Source organism: Macrosteles quadrilineatus, unplaced genomic scaffold (genome assembly GCF_028750875.1).
Source record: "Macrosteles quadrilineatus isolate MER2022 unplaced genomic scaffold, UCM_ALF_1.0 Scaffold_1__1_contigs__length_201487025, whole genome shotgun sequence".
Taxonomy (NCBI): Eukaryota; Metazoa; Arthropoda; class Insecta; order Hemiptera; family Cicadellidae; genus Macrosteles; species Macrosteles quadrilineatus.
The window spans coordinates 5,974,801-5,997,325 of record NW_026542594.1 but is presented as its reverse complement, the minus strand read 5'-3'; the positions used below and the strand labels follow the sequence as shown (position 1 = coordinate 5,997,325).

The 22,525-nt window shown below is 34.0% G+C and overlaps 1 protein-coding gene across 1 annotated transcript; it reads right to left on the bottom strand.

The window, feature by feature from the left end:
- Positions 1 to 921: 921 nt before the first annotated feature.
- Positions 922 to 4,782, bottom strand: LOC128988686 (uncharacterized). The gene is made up of 2 exons (XM_054410266.1): positions 4,132 to 4,782; positions 922 to 3,591 (listed from the first exon to the last, which is right to left on the bottom strand). Exons 1-2 carry the CDS (start codon positions 4,780 to 4,782, stop codon positions 922 to 924), a joined length of 3,321 nt encoding a protein of 1,106 aa, XP_054266241.1.
- Between the last annotated feature and the right edge of the window lie 17,743 nt (positions 4,783 to 22,525).

Here is a 22,525-nt window from a genome sequence, read left to right as displayed (position 1 = left end):
TCCAAAAGGTTCTAGCCTGTAAGCAGGCAAAGGGGCCATTTCAGGTGTCTTGGGTAACATTTTGCGCAATTGGCACTTTTTACAGTTTGCCCAACAACTTTTGATTGCTTGTTTCAGCCGTATTATCCAAAATCTCTGCCTCAAAGTGTTTGCGACTGTTTCTTGTCCTTGGTGAGCTGCGTTTTAGTGTTCTTTGTGAATCAATAACACTGTTAGTCGTTGCTTTGGATCCAAGATGATCGGAGTCTTGACATCTTGACTAACAACCTTTCCATACTCAGTTCTCCCTTTCATTTTCAATAAGTCTTCTGCTAGGACTGGACTTAGCTTTGAAAGGCGTCTTTGACGTGGTAGAGGTTTTCCTGCTTTTAAACTACATAAATCATGAGAAAATGTTTCTTTTTGTGATAACTGAAAGCATAGTTTTTCAGCTCGTTCAAGTTCTTCTACTGATAAACTGGATTGTTTAGTTGTCTCAGCTTGACTTCTTTTGGCGTTGCAGTTGCTGATAAAACGTAGCACCCAAGCTGCTGTTCTTACCAGCCTAGAGTATTTGGAAAATCTCTCCATGTCAATGAGAGGCTTTTCGTCATTCTTAACAGAATTAAACAGCATCAAATCCGTGTTTTCAAGTTCCTTGGACTGATCTTCGATCTTAGGCCACATTTCCTTTTGCTCGTACAGAAATTCCGGTCCTCTAAACCATTGACCATTATTATCAGACAGTATGGATGTAGAGTCTCGTGTTGCACTATCAGCTACATTTTTCGAACTAGGAAGCCATCTCCACTGTTTTGAGTCCGATAATTGCATAATTTCGTTAACACGATTAGAAATATACACAGACTTTTGCTTGTTTCTTGATTGCAGCCAGCACCAAACTATTCTCGAATCTGTCCAAAAATATGTTGTGAGAACTTCTTAATGAGCCTGAAGAATGAGGTTCGCAATTCGACTACCCAAAACTGCTGCTTGAAGTTCAAGTCGTGGTATGGTCGTTTCACGTATAGGAGCCACTCTTGACTTTGCAAAAACAAATGCAACATTTACTAGGTCTTGTTTTTCTATTCTTAAATATGCTACTGCACAATAGTCCTGCTTACTAGCATCACAAAATACATGTAACTGTACTGATTCACCTCCTGTTAAACCATAACAACGTGGTATCTTTAGGCGTTCGGCATTCAACACATCTTCTATCCAGGACAGCCACAAGTTGTTTAAAGTTACTGGTATTTTTTCATCCCACTGAACATTCACCTTCCATAGTTCTTGCATCAGTATTTTCCCTTTCATCGTTATTGGTGTGATGAAACCTAGTGGATCGTATACTGACATCACTGCTTGTAGCACTTCTCGCTTTGTAGGTAATCGCAAGAGACTGACTACATCTTTGTCAACTCTTACAAAATCCGTTTTAAAGTTGAAACTATCCTCATGAAAGTTCCAATACAGACCCAAGACCCTTTCTACATTATTTTCGTCACTCAACTTCAGGTTATCATTCAAGTAGTTTTTCGACCAACTTTCTTTAGGTAATGCATTCATAAATTCTTGAGAATTGCTGATGAAGTTTCTCAAATTGAAACCTCCTTTGTTACAAATGGAAACAACTTCTTTGGTCAAACTTTTAGCTTCATCAACACTTTCCATACTATCTAAGTAATCGTCCATGTAAAATTGCTCTTTAATAGCTTGCACAGCTTCTTGATGACTATCACCATTTTTCTCAGCATTGGTTTGAAGGACATAAATTGCACAAGTAGGAGAGCATGCAGCTCCGAAAATCAATGATGCCATGCACCAATCTTCTACTCTTCCACTTTCTTCTCCCCGCCACAGAAATCTTAAAGCATCTTGATCTTCACGTCTTACTTTAATCCTCAAAAACATCTCTTCAATGTCAGCAGCAATGGCAATTTTGTGCTTTCTAAATTTAAACAAGATTTCCGTAAGGTTGTTAAATAGATTGGGTCCTGGTAGCAAGTAGCTGTTTAAGCTTTGACCATGTGATCTTGAAGCTGCATAAAAAACAAATCGAAATTTGTTTGGTTTTCTTGGGTTGTCAACAGAAAAATGCGGAAGATACCAAGTCTTGTCATTTTTGAGTTGAACTTCTTCTACGCTTAGTTTTCGTGAGTAGCCCTTCTGAGCGTAGTTTTCCATCTGGTCATCGTATAGCCGTTTCATTATAATATTATCTTTCAGTTTCTTCTCTACGGTATTCAATCGACGCCACGCTACAGAGCGACTTTCTGGTAGTTGAGGATTTTCTTCTCTCCATAGCAAACCGATTTCCCAGCGCCCGTCTTCTGTTTGTGAGCACGTACTTTTCATTATCACTTCCGATCTGACCTCTTCTTCACTTTTTGAAATATTGTTGCTTGGATAATCAATGAAGTCCTGTTCAAAGCTTTTTTTGATCATTGAATTCATTTCTTCCATTTCGATTTTCATATCGCTTTTGAACATCACATATTCTTGATTAATTCTACTGTGATATTGCTCTTTTCCAGTAGGGCCATTGATTGTCCAGCCAAGCTTTGATTTAAGTCCTATTGGGGCATTTCCAGGTCCAATGACAACTTTTGAGGGCACGGTATAGTGAATGTGTTCATGACCAATTAGCAGTCGGGGCCGGCCACGATGAAATGCCTTTTCAGAAATTTGTTGTAAATGAGGCCATTTTGACTTAACTTTCTTCATATTCATGGACTGAACGGGTAACTGTAAATCTTTCAAAGTTTTTACATTACCAAGAACAAATTGTTCTCCTTCATCGTTGACAATCTTTACTGAAACCGTTTTTGAAAGGTTTTCAGTGCATGTTGACCCATCAGTCCAAGAAAATGATACTGGTATCGTTGGTCCATCAAGATTGAGTTCATCTGCCAAACTTTTTTCTATGACTGATATTGTAGATCCATCATCAATCAATGCAAATGTGTTTACTTCATTTCCCTTACTTCCGATCAATTTTAATGGAATGACTCGTAATAGTACTCTATCAAGCGACTCATCTTGATATCCAATATGCTCCTTATTAGACCCAGCAATTGTCGGAGCCTCAATTACATCCATGACTTCATTTTTCTTATCTTGTTTAATATTGTTATGCAGCAAATTGTGGTGATGATAAACACATCCATTCAATCCACAAACTCCTTTTTTACGACATTGTGTTGCTCTGTGACCTATCTTCAAACAGTTAAAGCAAACCTTATTATTTTTCACCAGTTCCCAACGGCTTTGTACATCATTTTTCTGAAAATATTTACAATCTTCTAAACTATGGCTGTCTTTTTTACAACAGAGGCACAGTCTTTTCCTTAACCTTTTCTCTCTATCTTCGTGCATAAGTACAACATTCTTCTGACCAGACTCGTATCTTCCTGAGCCTTTGTTGATGTTTCCAGCAAAGGAAACAGAAGTAGAAGTACAAACTGTAGCTGCTTCTGCCACTGATGACAGCCATACTGAGAAACTATCTAGCCCTATTGGTTTCCTTACCTCAGATTGCTGGGACATGACATACATTCCCCAGTTTAGTTTCATATTAGTAGACAATTTGTCTGTAAGCTCTTCTAAAAGCTGTGGATTAAACAGATAATGCTCTTGATTAAGAGACTTAACAGTTACTACAAGATTACGCACCATGTCACTAAATGCTATCAAAGTATCAGGTTTGTAATCTTTTGTTGGAGGCTTGTTTCTCACACTTTCTATTAAGCTCTTAATTATTACTTCTGGACGTCCAAAGCGACGTTCTAACAAATTTATGATCTCTGAAACATTTTCCGGATAAATTAAAAGTGCAGAAACAATTTCTTTTGCCTTACCATTCAATGATTTTTGTAGTCTCTGAAGATTTTCGAGATCAGTGTAGTTGTTTATGTCAGTAGAGCGTTTAAACTCAGCAATCCAAGCCGGCCACTGACTGAGATCTCCACTAAAATCTGGGAGAACAGACAAAACCCTAGCACGGACCTCTTTCCCATTTGTTTAGAGCAGATTTGTTAAGGTATTTTCATCTCGAGGCTTTTCATATCTAACATCTCGAGGCCTTACACCAAACTGCTCAAATTGGTCTGGAAAATGTTTTTGGTACTGCATCATTTTAGAAACACTTACTGGTTTATTTGCCCAAGGCTTAAACTGTTCATCTTGAGCGTTTGTATTTGGTATTTTGGATGTACTCACCGACTTGTTGGCCCTAGGCTTTGGCTGATCATCTAGATGGCCATCAGCCGGCTCATCCCTTACCCTCACAGTGTTGTAATTCTGTGCTTGATCATCAGGAATCATTTCATTTTCAATACCTTGCATCCAAAAGGTAACAGCTTCTTTCGTTGGTATAGGTTGATCAATTGACACGAGAGAACGCCTGGAAGTGCTACTACCTCTTGAGGACGATCTAGAATTGATTAGTGATAGTCTTTCTTCCATGAGTCTTTTCTTCAATTCTAACTCCTTTCTTTTAGCTTCTTCCTTTACTCTAGCTTCTTCTCTTTTTGCTTCTGCATTAGCTTCTGCACGTGCTATTGTGATAGCTGTTTCCTCTTCCTGAATCTTAATGAGTTCATTCATAACATCAGCGACTTCTCTGTTCCTCCTGCTGCTACTTTTACTTTTATTGGATCTTCTATCAGAAGAAGGAAAGGATAGTGCACTTTTTGCAGAGACATCAAGGCCAACTTTTTCAACTTCTGCACTGTCCTTTTTCTCTTCTCTTTTTGTACAGGATCTTGTAGTCATACGAGATAATGGTTCTTTATTTGACATGATTCGACGGGTTTTCGGCACCAAATGTTAGGTAATTTTAATAAAATCTGATAAATAAAATTTCTGTTCTTTTTTTATTACATTTATTTTAACACCAAAAAACCAGCTGACCAAATTATTATTAAATTAGACTGAATCATTGTTCCATTGCATACTAAATATTCATTCAGCTTAAAATATTATACTATAACAAAACTATTTAACAACAACTTTGCCAGTGAAATTGAGTGCTACATGTAAGTAATCAGTAATGTATGGGATATTGACCACCATTTAAAGTGGTTGGATAAACTTTAATTTTTTTTTAGCTAGAGAAAATTTGTAAACGATAGTGTACTGAAGGGACGACAGACATTATTTAACATTTATCAGGGTGAGTTTTAATTGTCCCCCCCCCAACTTTTTTCTACATTTTTTCAAATATCAATCCCAGACCACTTCCAAACATTGTTGGGTAGTAAGTACTTCATTTTGACAAGGTGGCCATTTCCGGCCGCCATCTTGGATCCGCCATATTGGATGCAAAATTTTTTTTTCAAATGTAAAGGTGGGGTTGTGACCCATTATTTCGAACAACATTTTTACCTTGATTACAATGCCGCAAACCGTTCAAAAAAATCTTGATTCATTCTAAAGTTATGAGGGCTTTTTAAAACTTTATTTTTAGCCCATTTTAACATTGTGCATTTACAAACTAAGACCATAATCTCAAAATAGTGCTAGATAAAGATAAGTATACACTACCAGTAATTGTCGACCAATTTTCACTTGGTTATGACTGATGTATTTTTTTCGGCCGCCATCTTGGATCCGCCATTTTGAAATGTGATAAATTATTTTAAATATAAAGGGGGCGTTGTGACCCATCATTTCGAACTACTTTTTTAAGCTGAACTTAATTCCATGATCCGTTTTTCATTTTCATTTTTTGATTTTGAAATATTGACATTTTTAACAAAAAAATTTCAATATTTCATAAATAAAACTTGATAACAAAAAATGGATTGCGGCATTGTCTTCAGCTTAAAAAAGTAGTTCGAAATGATGGGTCACAACACCCCCTTCATATTTAAAATAATTTATCACATTTCAAAATGGCGGATCCAAGATGGCGGCCGAAAAAAATACATCAGTCATAACCAAGTGAAAATAGGTCGACAATTACTGGTAGTGTATACTTATCTTTATCTAGCACTATTTTGAGATTATGGTCTTAGTTTGTAAATGCACAATGTTAAAATGGGCTAAAAATAAAGTTTTAAAAAGCCCTCATAACTTTAGAATGAATCAAGATTTTTTTAAACGGTTTGCGGCATTGTAATCAGGTTAAAAATGTAGTTCGAAATAATGGGTCCAACTCCACCTTTACATTTGAAAAAAAAAATTTTATCCAATATGGCGGATCCAAGATGGCGGCCGGAAATGGCCACCTTGTCAAAATGAAGTACTTACTACCCAACAATGTTTGGAAGTGGTCTGGGATTGATATTTGAAAAAATGTAGAAAAAAGTTGGGGGGGGGACAATTAAAACTCACCCTGTATATTAGTGCTATAAATTCTAGTTTGTCATTATTTTATGGATATTATAATCTTCGAAGGTGGTAAACATTTCTATGCTATTCACATGAGGAACAAAAAAACTTCCTAAAAATATACACTTATTATGTATTTATAATTCAACATGTGTATAGATCTGTATTTTCGCCACATTTCTTTTGCGAACTAGGCTGTTACGGTAAAAATAGTTGGTTTAATACCTAGAATATACATTTACGTTGTTTTACGACATGTAATAAGTTTATTATTTTATTACCATTACCATGGCCATTGCAAGCTTTTCAAGAACCAACCTTAGAGATTCAAAATAGTACACTGAAAAGGTCCAGAGACGGGTAAATATTTCAAACAATAATAAAGAGAGAGTTATAAACTTTGAACAAAGTACTGAACATAAAGATTATTTTGACTCATATTTAATGATACACTACCTCCTCAGAGAACGGCCTACTAAAAGTCAGTATATTACTTAAATTTGTGTACTAATTATTGATATGTACATTGTAGATCAACCAAAAAGTATTTTATAGTAAACATTCACTTCCTCCGAACTCAAACAAACACGTTTAAACGTTTTATATCAAATATTAAATACTCAACTTTCATGTTTCATTTGAATGGAAAGGCAACTGTTTTTACAATGTTTCAAAAATGTATAATCTCATTCAATCTAATTAATTATTACAACATCAATTACACATAACACATTTATTATAAAGGATACCTGCTATTATTCATTTTTTAATTGTTGCAGACGAGTACAAGTATTACTTGGAATGTAATAATGGTCCATATCAATTGGGAACCAAGCCTCTTAAGTCAAAAATATGCCTCTGTCGCCATATAACCAAGTAAGACTGTTGCCTTATTTTATTTGCTGGGATAGTAAAGTTAATGGTTTCACCTAAGAAAAGCTGTAAAGGGCATTTTAACCAAAAGAATAAATTATAATTTGTAAAATTATAATAATTATAATAATTTGTAAAATTATAATAACCTTGAATTGGAGTGATTTGTTCAGCGTCCTACAATCTGAGGAAACCCCGATTTGGCAGGATACTACCGTGAACACTATTTTAGCTGTTAGTGAAGTGTTTGAGAGTAATAAGCTGAATCAAATTATTCCTACCCACACTCTGCATCGTTTTACCTTATTTCTTCAATATTAGTCGAGCATCTTTATCTGTAGCTTACTATAAAAATAACAATAAAACTGTGAACAATATTCTATATTAATATATTTTACTACATCTCTTTAACAATAACCCTCCTTCTAAATAATACACATAACATTTCCACAATAAAAATAAAGCACCAAAAACCTTCAAGTTAATAAACAAATATTTTTAATTTTATCGCCTATATGTTCAATTATATTAATTAAATAATTTCAACTTTTGAAGCAAGTAAGGCTTAGCCCGTTTGAAATCGGCCTGTAGGACAGAGTACAGAGTACATAGAAAATTCGTTGAAACCAATACGTGTCGGCAAGTATACACACTATAAGCTTCATTTGGAGGTGACACATGCTTATAAATTTATTTGGTCAAAAGGCGTTAACCACAAATTTGACCGTATCACTCTAATATAAAAGATTGTTTTGTTTAAATATTTAAAACTAAGTATGTTACAAACACATGATCTTTTGTAAACACTTTAAGTTATTTCGTGGGTTGAGTGAGGTAAACAGGTATTATATCTAACTGTAGATATTACCATCGTAATTCTACGTTTACAACATTATTTTTACACCAATAAAAGGTTAAACAAATAGTTTTATGGAAAAAAACTAATAGCAAAAAATATTGGGTAAGTCAGTTGAAATAAACAATTATAATTTTGGAGCAGTCAAACACCATTTATTGGCTTGAGTCATAAAAGTCTTAAATTTGTGTACAAGAAAACAACAAAGAGTGCAAAAACAACAATAACGCAGTTCCAAGGACGGGGTACATAGCCAAGACTGACAGTTTATGATAGTGCTAGTGTTGGGGTTGGCGTTGTGTTTGTGTTACTCTGAACTACTTTTGAACTGTCAGCATGGTTATATTGATAAATTTTGTGACTAATAAATGTAATAACATGATATTAAAAAAAGAAATTATAAATATATAGCTTCCTTCAACGCTTTTTAACATTAAGTTTGTAATTATTTACTTGGTTATTACTAAAAAACTAACCTTATTCATTGGGGAACATGTTTTGATTAATGCTGTGTAAAATATACCTCATCAGTCTAAGGATTGTTTTAAACTAAAAAGGCAATCCCCACTCCACGATTAATTAATTACATTTTCAAAATAAGAAATCTAGTGGTTGAAGGATGTTTTTCAATTCATACATTGATTGAACTCCGAATATATTAAGAGTCAATTAATGGGACTGTCCTCAATTAATATGCATAAACAGCGTACAATAAAATTCAAATGGTGATATTTCCTATTTTATAAAACCAGTAAAATACATCTTAGCCCCATTGTGGGTTCTACTATTGTACACTTTAAGTTTTTTTTGGGACAGGGGTGGTTCTGTGGACATTTAATAAAATATTCGACAAATGTGGTTGATTCAGAATGATTAGATTCTTAAAATACTCATAAACGACTGTTGACCTAATGGTACAGTTGACTCAGTTAAACAGATCTAGTATTTTATCGTATTTATTCATATTAAAACTGGTGTTGCATTAGATCAAAATCCCAAATGGTCAATCGCTTTAACAAAGACTACGTTTTTAGCACTGACTTTATTATTTTACTCAATGGGATGTGAGTATTTGTAAATGGTTCGCAAATGTTATTATCATAGAACAAAAATACGCCTAAAATAAACTTAAGGGGTATGAATTTTCCAAAGGGTTGATATACTTATATCTCAACGGTTTTGGAGACTTGTGCTATGTTTATTTTACTCAAATCAAACGAGACAATTTAGGCTATATGACAAAATTCCAGACAATATTTTTGGAAAAATATTTTCTTAATATTATTAACATTTGATATATTATTAAAATATTATTTAAAAAACACCCAATTGTACTGTCACGAGTTTATTTTACCTGTTCCTGCACAGAAGAGCAGTAACTTGCGGCGCGACGATACCACTTGATGGTTATTGTGCTATGAATAACTGACATTCTCTGGATGAGCCTCACGTATTCCTGAAACTACAGTCGTACTATGTAGTACAAGAAATGTGAGTTTAATAAAATGGTAAATGCGGTAAATGTTTTTGTACGACGATTCGTTTGATACATTGGATACGCCCTTTAGAAAAAACCCAACAACCAAGATAAAATTTGTATTTTTTGTAATAAATGCGACTTATTTTTACGGCAATTGATTTATATCAAACCAGCGAAAACTGTTGGAATTAATAAGTAAATGAGATTACTGAAATTTGGTGCGCATACTATTGTAATCCTTTAAAAAATAATTATATTTTTTGAATAAATTGAAGAGGAAACTAAAATTATTATTTCTTATCTATTTAATAAGTGAATCAGGTGCATGTTATGATCCTATATTTAAAAAAAATGCTTACTTTCCATTAAATAAACTGCTAAGGATGGTTTTTACACAATTATTTGCTTCCCATGTTATTTGTATACAGTATTTGGCAAAAGTATGGATACCCCCTATAATCTTATAATTATTAATGGAAAACAATAATTATTATTACTTCAGGAAAACAAAACTCTACACAACTCTCTAGGACATAAAAGTAAAGTATTGTTGGAATCCCAATTTCGTCCGGAACGACAACATGCGTATTTTGGGACAGGTCTACATCTTAAATGAAAAGCCCCATCAAGTGAAATCTTTATTTAAAGGCCATCAGTTAAACCACAGATATCGGTGAAAAGGAGACGCTCTATCTTAACACATTACAGGATGACGGTAATTTATATTTTTCAGCTTAAAATATACATATCTACCCTCTTTTCATTCTAATCACAAAATTCAACTGAATAGTCTTACATACTTTTATTCTGCTTATTAAAATGATTAACTTTAACCCGATTTGATTCCAAACAAGATTTTGTTTGAAATTAAACCGAAATGTATCCCTGAAAGGAGATATCTCTATGCTAAACCTCTTTTATTTTGAACCGTAAAGAATAAAATTGATTTTAAGAAAAAGTCGAGTGTTTTATTAATATTTATTACCAAACTTTAATAAAGTCATGAACATTTGGATTTCAACTTTGATTTGATTTATGAAGTAATTAATCATAAATTAATGAATCAATAAATGAATTGAAAAACTAACAAATAAAATTATATGGCACAATATCATCACCATAAAAATGAAAGAAACATTATAATGAGTTATGGTGCCAATAAACCTGGTGGGTGGACGAACATTACAGTACGTTTGTGGGTTTAACAGGAAATGTTTTCTTTGACCAGTTACCTTCACTTTAAGCAATCCTTCCTGTTTTCAGTTCCCAATGACTTTATGCCTAAGACTTTTTTTTCTTTGTTCCTGTACACATAGTATAATTTATAATTAACAATTTATAGTTTAAGATATTTTTATTATTTTGGCCGATATAATAATACCAACTTAAAATACCATTACAAAAGTATTCAAGCATTGTTTATGCCTTTTTGTACATTTGAATTTTTGAACTGGCGTTGGTGAAGTGAGATTTTTAAGATTATAAATAGTTGGGATGTTTTATTATTGTTTTAACCTAAGGAACAAATACACATAATTATTCAAGGGATTTTGAATACGCCCTGTAAAATATATATGAGGGATATTTTATATTATAGTATTAACATTAAAAAATAAACACTCTTGGCTTCTCTCTAGAAGGAAACCTAGGTACTCATTAAATCTAATGTTATACAAATATTTTTTCTCGTTCAAGTTATTTTCAGGGTAATCCTTGTAAACAGCTTAAAAATGACGGTTTCAGCAAAATCAAATTCACCTCATGCATATTCACGAGCCTGTGGTTCAACGAAGCTAGATGAAGGATTTATTCAAACTTGTCAATTTCCGTGGCTTAACACAATTTCCGATGTTATACTTTTGAAGAATGAGTGTTATCTTCTTAACTCAACACTTCATAAGTGCTATGAAATTAAATTTAACATATTTCCCATATAGGGAATAAGCTGTTACCGTAGATCTCGTGGTAAGACCTAGACCCGGGACAGATTTAATTTTTCGTTTTGATGTCCCAAGAGGCCATAAACACCATCCGTTAAAAATGGTATATATTTTATCTATATATATAAAGTGTGATAGAAAAGTCCCGGAACGGTTAAATATTTTAAAATATAATGCAGATAGAGCTACAATACTTGGTACAAAGTTACAGGGCATAAAACTCTATTTTAACACATATTCAGTGATCCAATAACTCTTCAGGGGGACGGCCCACAAGGAGTCGAAAGAAAATCTTAAATGGAATCATAGGTCAATATGCACATCAAATTAAATGTCTTTTTTAGTAGAATACAATGCCGCAAACCCTACTTCAAAAGGTTGATCCTGCGCAAAATGGCAGATGTTCAAAGATTTCTTGAATCCGCCATTTTGAATCTTTGAACGACTGTCATTTTTTACTCAGGCATTCTTTTGAGCTTGAATTTACGGCATCGTAATCTACTAGTGAAGACCTTTAACTTGATGTGCATATCGACCTATGCTTACGTTAACAATTTTCTTCCGATTCCTAGGGCTGTGCCCCCTGAGGAGTAAGCGTATAATAGCAATGTAAATTGAATGAATCTTTGAACAACTGTCATTTTGCGCAGGATCAACCTTTTGAAGTGCGGTTTGTGGCATTGTATTCTACTAAAAGAGACCTTTAATTTGATGTGCATATTGACCTATGCTTCCATTTAAGATTTTCTTCCGACTCCTTGTGGGCCGTGCCCCTGAAGAGTTATTGGATTACTGAATATGTGTTAAAATAGAGTTTTACGCCTTGTAACTTTGTACCAAGTATTGTAGCTCTATCTGCATTATATTTTAAAATATTTAACCGTTCCGGGACTTTTCTATCACACTGTATATAAGGCAAAGCCCTCACTGACTCACTCACTCACTCACTCACTCATCACTAATTCTCCCACTTCCCATTTACCTAGGAGGCTGAAATTTGGTACACTGATTTTTTAGGTGTTAAATAGGAAAACTAAGTAGTTTTTATTCTGATCGGACTCTCGGGCTTCGCCCCAGTGGCTCTGGAGTTTCCCATGTTAACCTTATGAGTACTCATATTTAAATTTAATTAATGAATCTTAACAGCTGTTTCAATTAAACAAGTTGGTTCTGTTCTATGATGTTCAATAGCATTAAAGTTAAAAGGATTACCATCAGGGTGCAGCACTATTATTTTTTTTAATTTATGACAACAGCTAATCTGTAACCAAAAGGTGAGTGAGCGTAGCGAACGAACTTCGGTACCGAATCCTGGATAGCGTATTGAACGAGCTAACCTGAAGGCAAGTGAGCGCAGCGAACGAGCTCCAACCTAAAGGTGAGTGAGCGTAGCGAACGAACTTCAACCAGGACGTGATTGAGCCATGCGAACGAGCTCACTTATGAAGTTAAACGGGGCAAAGCCCGCGGGCACAGCTAGTATAACATAAATGTTAAAACTTGTATATATATATTAATATATTATATAATGTGTAGCCGTGCACGTGCCTTAATGTTTTTGTGTTGAGTCCGTGTCTTGTGTTGTATGTATTATTTATTAAACTTTGACACAATGGAAGTTAAGAAACCGTGTAAATATGTATATAGTTCAGTTTAGTTTATGATGAATATGCGCCCGACGATGGAGTTATCTCCGAAACAGCCGTTGTGCTCAATTAATCAGAATTGCGAAGACTGTAAGTAGCCATAACAATATTCTCCTTTATTATTAATATTACACATTTATAATATTAGTTAGATTACATGCAATCTGCCTCTCTCAATAATCTAGAATACATTGTTTCATCAAGTCAGGGTTGATCTTTGTTATCATCGGGGTGGATCACCTGATAGGAGCGATAAGTCGAAGGAAAAATATATTAAAAACTGATAATGACTTATAAACTGTGGTAATAAACAGATACTAGCCAATTCAGCCTTTCAGACAGAAATCTAAGTTATATCATATATAAAAGGAGTATAGACATATATGTGTCTACTTCTTTTAATCTATGGTTATATCAAAATTTAGTTTTATTTTCCTGGGTCCGTGATGGTTGTGACAAAACGAGTTTTATTGGAGTAAGCGAGTAAACTATATATAGCTTGAATCATACACTTGTCTGAGCTTATACTTAGCTTTTTGACAATCAAGACCTCCGCTCTACCGAATCCTGGACTATACCCACGATCATCCTGTTTATCCGGGAAGGATTTATTTGTGGGGCACTTTTTATTGAACACCCACAATTTTAACCTTACAGTTTGTGGTTCTGGGATTAGAAATTATAAAGGATTTTGTTGTATTTACTTCATGAACGTGGTTCAAAGCTACTAGTTTTTTCAAGAATGCTTTATTGATTGAAGTTAACGTTTCAATACTACTAGCAAACGTTTTGGTTATAGAACTATTACGTAATAAACTAAATGCATGTTTTGTATGCACAGTTTTTCAAAGCTCACGGTTCTTTTAAAAAGGATGCATTTGTTAGGTCAATTCACAAGGAAATTGGCTTTTAGTTTACGTGGATAGTTATAAAGGTACAAATCTTTTATATATTGATTATTACGTCCTGTATTTACAATTGTGTAAAATAAGGTAAATTCTAACCATTCAACACCAATTCCCTGTAATGTTTAAAGTTAGTTTTAGCATTCATAAATTTGAAAATACCTGGTATCGGCAAAATGACACATACAAGTACATTCTGCCATTATCTTGTCAAAAATACTTATAATAGGTAAGTGGTGAAAGTAACTTTAATATTTTACGCATGGGTAAAATCACAAAGATTTCAATAACTTTAAAGAAGTTAATAGGTTTAAAAAAGAAATTAAAAAAGTTTGTCAATAAACAATAAATTTTATAATCTTATAAATAATCCTACAATCAAATCTTGTACATTTTGTTTATTTTGTATTTTTTTAAATCAATCCCAAATAGTTTACTCTCCGATTACAAAGCGATCAGGTAAACGAGCTTTAAGATATTGTGCCTTCTCTAAGGAAATTGCCAAGTTTAGAAAATAATTCATCTCTCGGGATTTCGTTAATATTCATGAGTTAATTTTGCATTCAGTAACGTGTCTTTTATCTAAGATTCAAGAACTTATCTATGTAAATTAGAAAGTAAGCCCAGTAAACGTGTTTGTCATTGCTTTGGAAATGCCAAAGTTAGGAAATTTGCTCATAATACCTTTTAATAATAAAACTGGTTTTTCTTTTCTACATTTTCCCCACCATTTTTTTTGTTACGAAAATGTGTTGTGTAGGCAAGACAGTGCCAATTGATATGTAACTAATTTCTGTACTAACTTTTATTTTTAGAGGTACCTTAATATAATATACCAGTTCACCCATGCGCCTCTATGCGCCACAAAATTATTTTTTAAATGAAAGGAGAATAAAATAATTAAAAGTGTAACTGAACAAAAATGTTGTCAGTCATGTAGCACTTCTTCGAACACCATGCTAGATGCCGAAAAACATCCATCTGGAAGTACCCTCTGGTTACCAGTTTCGTTGATGAAAACTTTATTGCGAACTCGAATAGCATCGTGAAGGTTCATGGAGAGTTCAGCCCGAAGTTTTGACTGTTCACGGCGAATAAAGGCAAGCCGATCTTCCTCTATTCTTGTGAACATATCCATGATATACTGAATAGATAAATTCCGCCCCATGGATGACAGGAGAATAATCTTGTCTGACCGAAAGTCTGTGAGATGCAAACTGCAACTGAGTCACAGTGTTGCGACGCAAGGTTGTTAGGTGCTCCACTTGTGGCATTTCCCGAAACCAGCCTTCTTCTCCATATGGAAAAAGAAGAGGGTAAGCCATGGGGTCAAGTCCAGAGCAGTGTGCACCTTAAGTTTCCGGATACCCATTTTCGGATATACTATGAACTCAGGGGTTCCCTCAGGACAACCATCATTAGATTTAAATACGGCTGCTACATCATTTGCCGTTGGTAGATTATATATTCTTTGGCCTCTGTTTCTATCTGAGTATAAAACCATTTTTACATTGGGTTGCTAGTCAGCTGGTGTTTCTCTTTAAACCTGACCCATAGTTTTAAATTCCTGAGCATTAGTTTCATTAATTAAATGTGTTAGCTCAAGCATAACATTTACGTTACAAGAATTATTTTGAGGTGCATTCTTACAGCTCGCTCTGTATTTTAAAAGTTATTCGGTCATAAGAAGAGCTGTCCTGGTTTGCATCTAGATTAATACCTATTCTGTGATGCACCTGGCCGTTTAAAGAAGGAGGGTCAATGTTTAAAGAAGGAGGGTCCTCTTTGGTTCGGTTTTAAATTGGCACTGGAACTTACCATAGCCATGGTCTGGTTATAATTTCTAAAATTTTTCTTGAAATGTTTGGCCTTCTGTAAGTCCCCGGTGAACATCCCTTCTAATGCGGGGTACGTCCTTATAAGAGGAAGATCTATTTTTCCCCGAATTCCCCCTGACAACATTGAGTGTATTCGCTCATAGTTCTCCTCTCTGATTGAAAATACAGAGCATTGCAAATTCTGCATACCTGATCCATAGGCCCCAGAAAATGCAATGCAGGATTTCGGTTCGTCAAGCCAGGTCTTCTCTATTCTGCATCAAGTCCTACACATCAAATCTCGCACCAGTATCCGTCTCTGCCTGTTTTCATTGTTTACTCTTCGGACTCTTTGCATTATTTATTCAAGTATTTTTTCAGTAAAAACAAAAAAAATATGATATTATACGTTAAGGGTTATAATTTACTATCTCACATCAATGTAAATATACGTCATAAAATAAAATAATCAAACCTCATATGTTTTTTTAGATAATCAGTAAATAACATGTGTCTGTGTCTTGCTTCCAACTTTTTCTTTCTGACAGCAGCTGGAGTTTGAAAAGCGAAAACCTTAATGTAAAACTACGAATTCGGCCAAACATTTGACATCCCAAACAATAAAATTGGTCCATAAATAACGGAGGAGTTTTGTTCACAAAAAACAGCAATCACCTATTAATATATGAGAACATTCAACCACTGCGATAGTTATTAACATTGTAAAAGGAATCTTATATCCGTCACTGTTACAGAATGTCCAATTAGTATTTTTACATCCCACTATTAGATGTATAAGGAAGAATTATTAATATTTATTGAGCGAAGCGAGCGGAGCGAGCGTAGTTCACTTTCCCTCACTTTGTAACTTCTTTGTAAGAGCATCAGAATGTAATGGCTTGACCAATTGATATGAAATTTGGCCAAAAGCTAAAGAATACTGAGCACAATGTTTTGGTAAAAAATATTTGCAAATTTCCTTCTGGATTTTATTTTACGGGTCACGCAATTTCGCTTGTTATTTTAATGTAAGTTGAAAGAAAAATTATATTGGGTTTATGACATATGGGTTTATCTTGTTTTATTTAATTAAGATAAACATATGTTAATTGTTTGTAACTGTTTTGTTTACATTTCAATGTTTACTTTCATCCTAGGTTAAAGTTAGTTTATCAATGGAAGTAACAGTTTTGCTATATTTGTTTTGAGCATGGCTCAAAGACCACGTCGTAATATTGGTCGTCACACCAATAATGCAAATATTGTAAGATAGTGGCGTCGTGAACAAGAAGAACCAGATGAAGCAGTGGCGGAAGAAGATGATAATGATAGGCAGTTAGCTAATCAATTCCAACATGAATTAGATGCACTACAATTTTATACTTGCACTAACTGTCATCGCCAACAACTAACAGCTTCAAACCAAACACCGATTTGTTCGCGTTGACGTTCAAATGCAACTAAATTCACGGCGTTAAATAATATGGATGAGTCAAGTGTCTCGAACGAAGTAGGGTGTTAGCTGCTTTAGCCATTGACAATCTTTAAATAATGCTTCGCTCACTTATGCGTCTAAAGTGTAACGGCAGACCACCCTAGTAATTTATTACCTATGGTTTGTCATAATAATATGACAGTTTCGAAACATTAATAGATATCAATGGTTTTGCAACAAAGACTTGTAAACAAAAATGGATCTTTATCTTTTACTATTTGGTTTGCGTTGAAGTATATTCAAATTTCACCGAAAACACATTCTAATATGTGTTTTCCTACAAAATTAAAAGTTTTTTTTTATTGAAGAACAAAACTTTATGTGACAATAACCTTTAAAATACCCTTGGAAATACATAAATGGTATAAAAAATTATACAATAAAAACTAATAAGGATTAATTAATTTTAAAAGAAAATAAACAACTCACTAAGTTAATTTTGATTTATTAAGTTGATTATTTTTTTGCATGCGTATTCGTAAACTCTTTCTCTCAAAACACTCCTCTCTCAAAACACTCTCTCTCAAAAATATCGAACAATTCTTAACAAACAACAATTTAACACTAAATACAAACAAGACAAATTTTGTTCTCTTTCATACAAATAAGTTCAAAAAAGATCAAACCCCTAAAATCACTCTAAACAATAACCCGATCAATCAAGTAAAATCAACAAAATTTTTAGGCTTGATAATTGATGTACATCTAAATTGGAATGAACATATTAAGTACTTGGTTGGTAAAATTAATTCAGGCTTGTTTGTTTTAAGATCAACGGCTTATCTCTGTGATAAAGCTGTGTTAAAATTTGTATACCAATCAATTATAGAATGTCATGTTGCCTACGGAATCGAAATTTATGGTGGGACAGTAAAAAAAAATCGTGATCGTGTTTTAGGCCAAGGTTCCAATCGTTTATTGTAGTATTCTCACAAGAGCGGGATGCAATGATACCTGATATACTCACTTCTTTAGAGCTTTGGCGGGATGAACGTTTACGTTGTAAAACTCCAAATAACTTACACGCAAGGAAAATCGTTACACCAATAATTTCTTAATATTATTTAATTGCATGACTATTATTAAGTGACGTAAATTAAAGTTTGTAAATTAAATAGTTAAATAATTTGCAGATGCATAAAGATGGTTTAAACGAAACTAGTAGAAATTTAAGATACGAGCCTTGGTGGGGTTCAAGGATTGAAAGAGAAGAAGTGAAATTGTAATGCTTCGAAAGTCAACTATAATCAGCTGTTTAGACCAATTTAATTGTTGATTGGTGCAATTAGAGTTTGGTTCAATGAGTCGTTGCATCGATTTCAGTGGCACTGAGATGTTATAAACTAAGAAAAAACCTATCTTAGAAGTTATTATGAAGTTATTATTATGAGTAGTGATTTTTAGTCATGAAAAAACGGTCGTAGGTAAAGTAGTGTACGCAACTCGCGTAAATAGTTTTAACGTGATCGTTGCGTAAACTACTATTACTCTCATTGCCACTAAAAGTGATGCAACGACTCATTGTACCAATCACTAATTGCACTAATCGATAACAATTAAATTGGTAAACAGCTGATTAGTTGAAGTTCGAAGCATTACAGTTTTACTTCTTGCCTCTCAATTCTAGACCCCGTGTTTTAAGTAAAAAAAATAATAAAAAAACAATGCTAATAAGTGAATCTTACGGCTAGTTAAAAAAAACTGTTGTACACTACTTTACCTCCGACAAAGTTTTAATTACTAAAAATCACTACTCATACTAAGAGAGGCTATGTTTTAGCTTATAACCTCTCATTGTCACTGACAGTGACAGGCTAGGGCCACACTTGGCGACTTTGTCGCGGCGACAAAGTCGCTGCGTCAATGAATGAAAGTGCGTAGCATTAAATTAAATGGAGGCGGCCACACTAAGCGACTCGCGACCAGCGACCACCGGCGACAGAAAAACAAACGCGACCGGGAGCGTTTTTCGGCCTCGACGTCAAATACGCTCCCCATGTTATCTTATGGCACCGGCCATACTAGGCGACAAGTCGCTCGCTCACACACCCTTTGCTGCTCTATTTTCATATCTATATTGTACAGTTATGGACTGGATTTGTTAAATGGTAAATATGCTTTTGAAATACCAATATTGTCATCGACAAAATAAGTGTTGACATGTTAACATGTGTGCTGTATAATATATGAGATTTAACTATTCTGATGTAACAGGAATCCTAAACCTCGTGTATTTTTCAAATGTTGTGCGTCGTCTTCAATGTCAATAGCTCACCAAAGCTATGATCATTCAAAATATTACTAACAATTTACAAAGTTAAAATACGCCATCCATAAACGATAGTTTTAGGGAATTTACTCCATACCTGTGTTTTCTCTTCCTTGTAGCGAATTTTCGCTATAGGGAATAAGCTATTACCTTAGGTTGCATGGTAAGACCTAAACCCGAGACCGATTTGATTTTTCGTTTTGAGGTCCCCAGAGGCAAAAACACCCACTGTTCAAATTCATATTTACGTATATATAAGTATAGATGTATGTTTTTACATATACAGTGTATACATTTAGGTCTATGTGCTAATTAACGCGATAACTTGAGCAAAAATGATGAGATTTTAGTGGAATTTCGTACAAATGTTAAAACCAACGTTAATTCAAGCGTGCTCGCAAATCAAAATGATCGGACCATGGAAATGGGAGGTTTAAGGGGCTTTAATGGGGTATAATTTTTTTTTCTTATTTTTGACCCTTAAACATAAATTTCACAATTTCCTTCCAAAACTGTTTTGTTGAGCTAAAAAAAATAATTTTGTTAATTGAAGCGTTGTTGTAAACCTAACGGTTACGGAGATAATTTAAACAATTGTAAATTTAAAATGCCCATTTTGATGAAGAATAAACTGTTTTAGTTTGCTTGTTTATGGATATATTTTCATAAATTATAACAATATTTTAGTGAGTATTTTTAATTTCATACTAAGCCATCAAAATTTAAATTAACAAGCACACCTCATTAGGTTACCTTATTTGTCACAGTAAACCTAAGCATTCATTTAAATTCATCTTATTTAAATAGGAAATAAATCCAACAAGTTTAAAGAGAATATTTTAGTGGAAATCTAGCCAAACAAATGTAAATTCGCTTAGTATGCAGATTTGTTGCGGCGGGGGTATTTAGATATAAAATAAATAGCAATAGCAAGTATTAAACTGTGATTTGACGACGTAAACGTCCACATTGGTTTTCAAAACATAGTTTAACACATTAATTTAGTATAAATTGTATTTCTTTTGTTGCAGACAAATGGTTAAATACTATTACGTGACCTAGTACGAAATATAAAGAGGCGCCGGTGCACGTATGAAAATACTATATCGATATGATTTAAGTTGTAGAAGATTCACTTAAATCTTCTGGCACTGCAATTAATAGTAAAAACATCGATTTATTCTAAGGTTGTCAAAAACATACAAAAACTGCCATGGATCCTAATTTATTTCCATAATCAATGACACGATTTTGAAAATACAATGTAACATCTCGAAACTCTTTATTTACTGTTATGGTAAAAAGTAAACTGAAAGGTCGAAATTGTCGCCTATTGTGGCCACCACCAGCGACTTTGTCGTCGCGACCAAGTCGCGGGAAAAAAGTCGCCACGACAAAGTCGCCAAGTGTGGCCCTAGCCTCGATGGAACGAAACATTGTACCAACCACTAATTGCACCACTCAAAAATTTAATTGGCCTGAACATCTGATTAGTTGAAGTTCGAATAATTACAATTTTACTTCTTCTCTCTCAATCTTTTAACCTCATTGGTCCGTTACTCGTTTTGTTATGAGTAAAACCATTGACTATACAAGTCAATCATAAAGCTATGCTGTTATGAAAGTAAACAATGCTGTTAAGAGAACCCTTTGATTTCTAAGAACTAAACTGAACTGCTACTTAAAAAACGGTCGTAGGTAAATTAATTAAGCACACACTACAGCCTAATTATTTAAAGATACGAGTTATAGTTCAGTTCATCCACATAATTTTATTTCGTCATAAAAAATAAGCAAGAAACACATAAAAAAATGTATTAGGGTTGTCAAAATTAGAACTGTTTTTTTTTTTTTTTTTTAGTTTTTATGGCGGTCAAAGCACCATCGCTTGTGAGCACGGTGCCATCATCAACATTTCCCGCGTTCACGTCACCATCGCCAACATGTCCCTCGCTGCCCACGCTCATGGCCTAACAACTGCCCAAACAAATGCCAATCCGTTGATCTGTTTAGAGAAGTGTTCTTCCTACAAACTCTAACTTTTATCTTTAAGTTATAAGTAATTTACAATCAGTGACTTGTTTTGGAATCACTCGCAGTACAATTAATTTAGTAACAAATTTTACACTATATTTGTCATTGGTACCAGGACCAACTTTCTAGTTGGTCCTGCATTAGTACAGGTTTTTGAAAAAAATGGATTCTCGGTCCAAGGTACCAGTACAACAATGTGCAAACAAAAATATTATTTTATAAAGTGTATAGCAGTCCTACACAATCATAAGTTTATTCAAATTTTTAAACTTGTAACGCTTAATTACGTCAGCATGTCTTAACAATGTGTCACTATACATTATTATATTTAGTAATTTTATTGCATGGAATACTTTTATATTTTATATAATATATATATTGAACTTATCCAAAATACGTAAAATGAAGCTAGCAACCATATGAGATAAGGCCTGAATCAATAAGTACTTGACTAACTAACATTTATAAGTTTACTGTTTGGAAATAGTCAAATTATGATTTGGATGTCAATGTCGTTATTGTTGCTCTCTGCGAACTGAAACAGGAAAACGGAGGAAAGAGTCGTTTCAGAGCCTAGTTCAGCTCATCTCTACCTTAACCCCGGTCACACCACTATTGCCCCTAACTTTTCGTGTCACCTTTCCTTGTCCGCATCTTTCCTACGCTTGATAATCGTGTTTGAAAATAGCAAAAAGCGATGTAAATCAACGATTTTTTAGCTTGAAATTTTTTACCTTACTTTTATAGTGTTTGTCTTATAATTTAGGCCATTTCAATTTTCAAACACTTTTTCCTGCGGAAACCTTTCCAGCAAATGCCGTTTTCCCCCAGAAAACCGGGTTTGAAAAGTCGTAAAAAATAGCAAAGTGCCGAAGCCGAAAATTACCGATTTGTG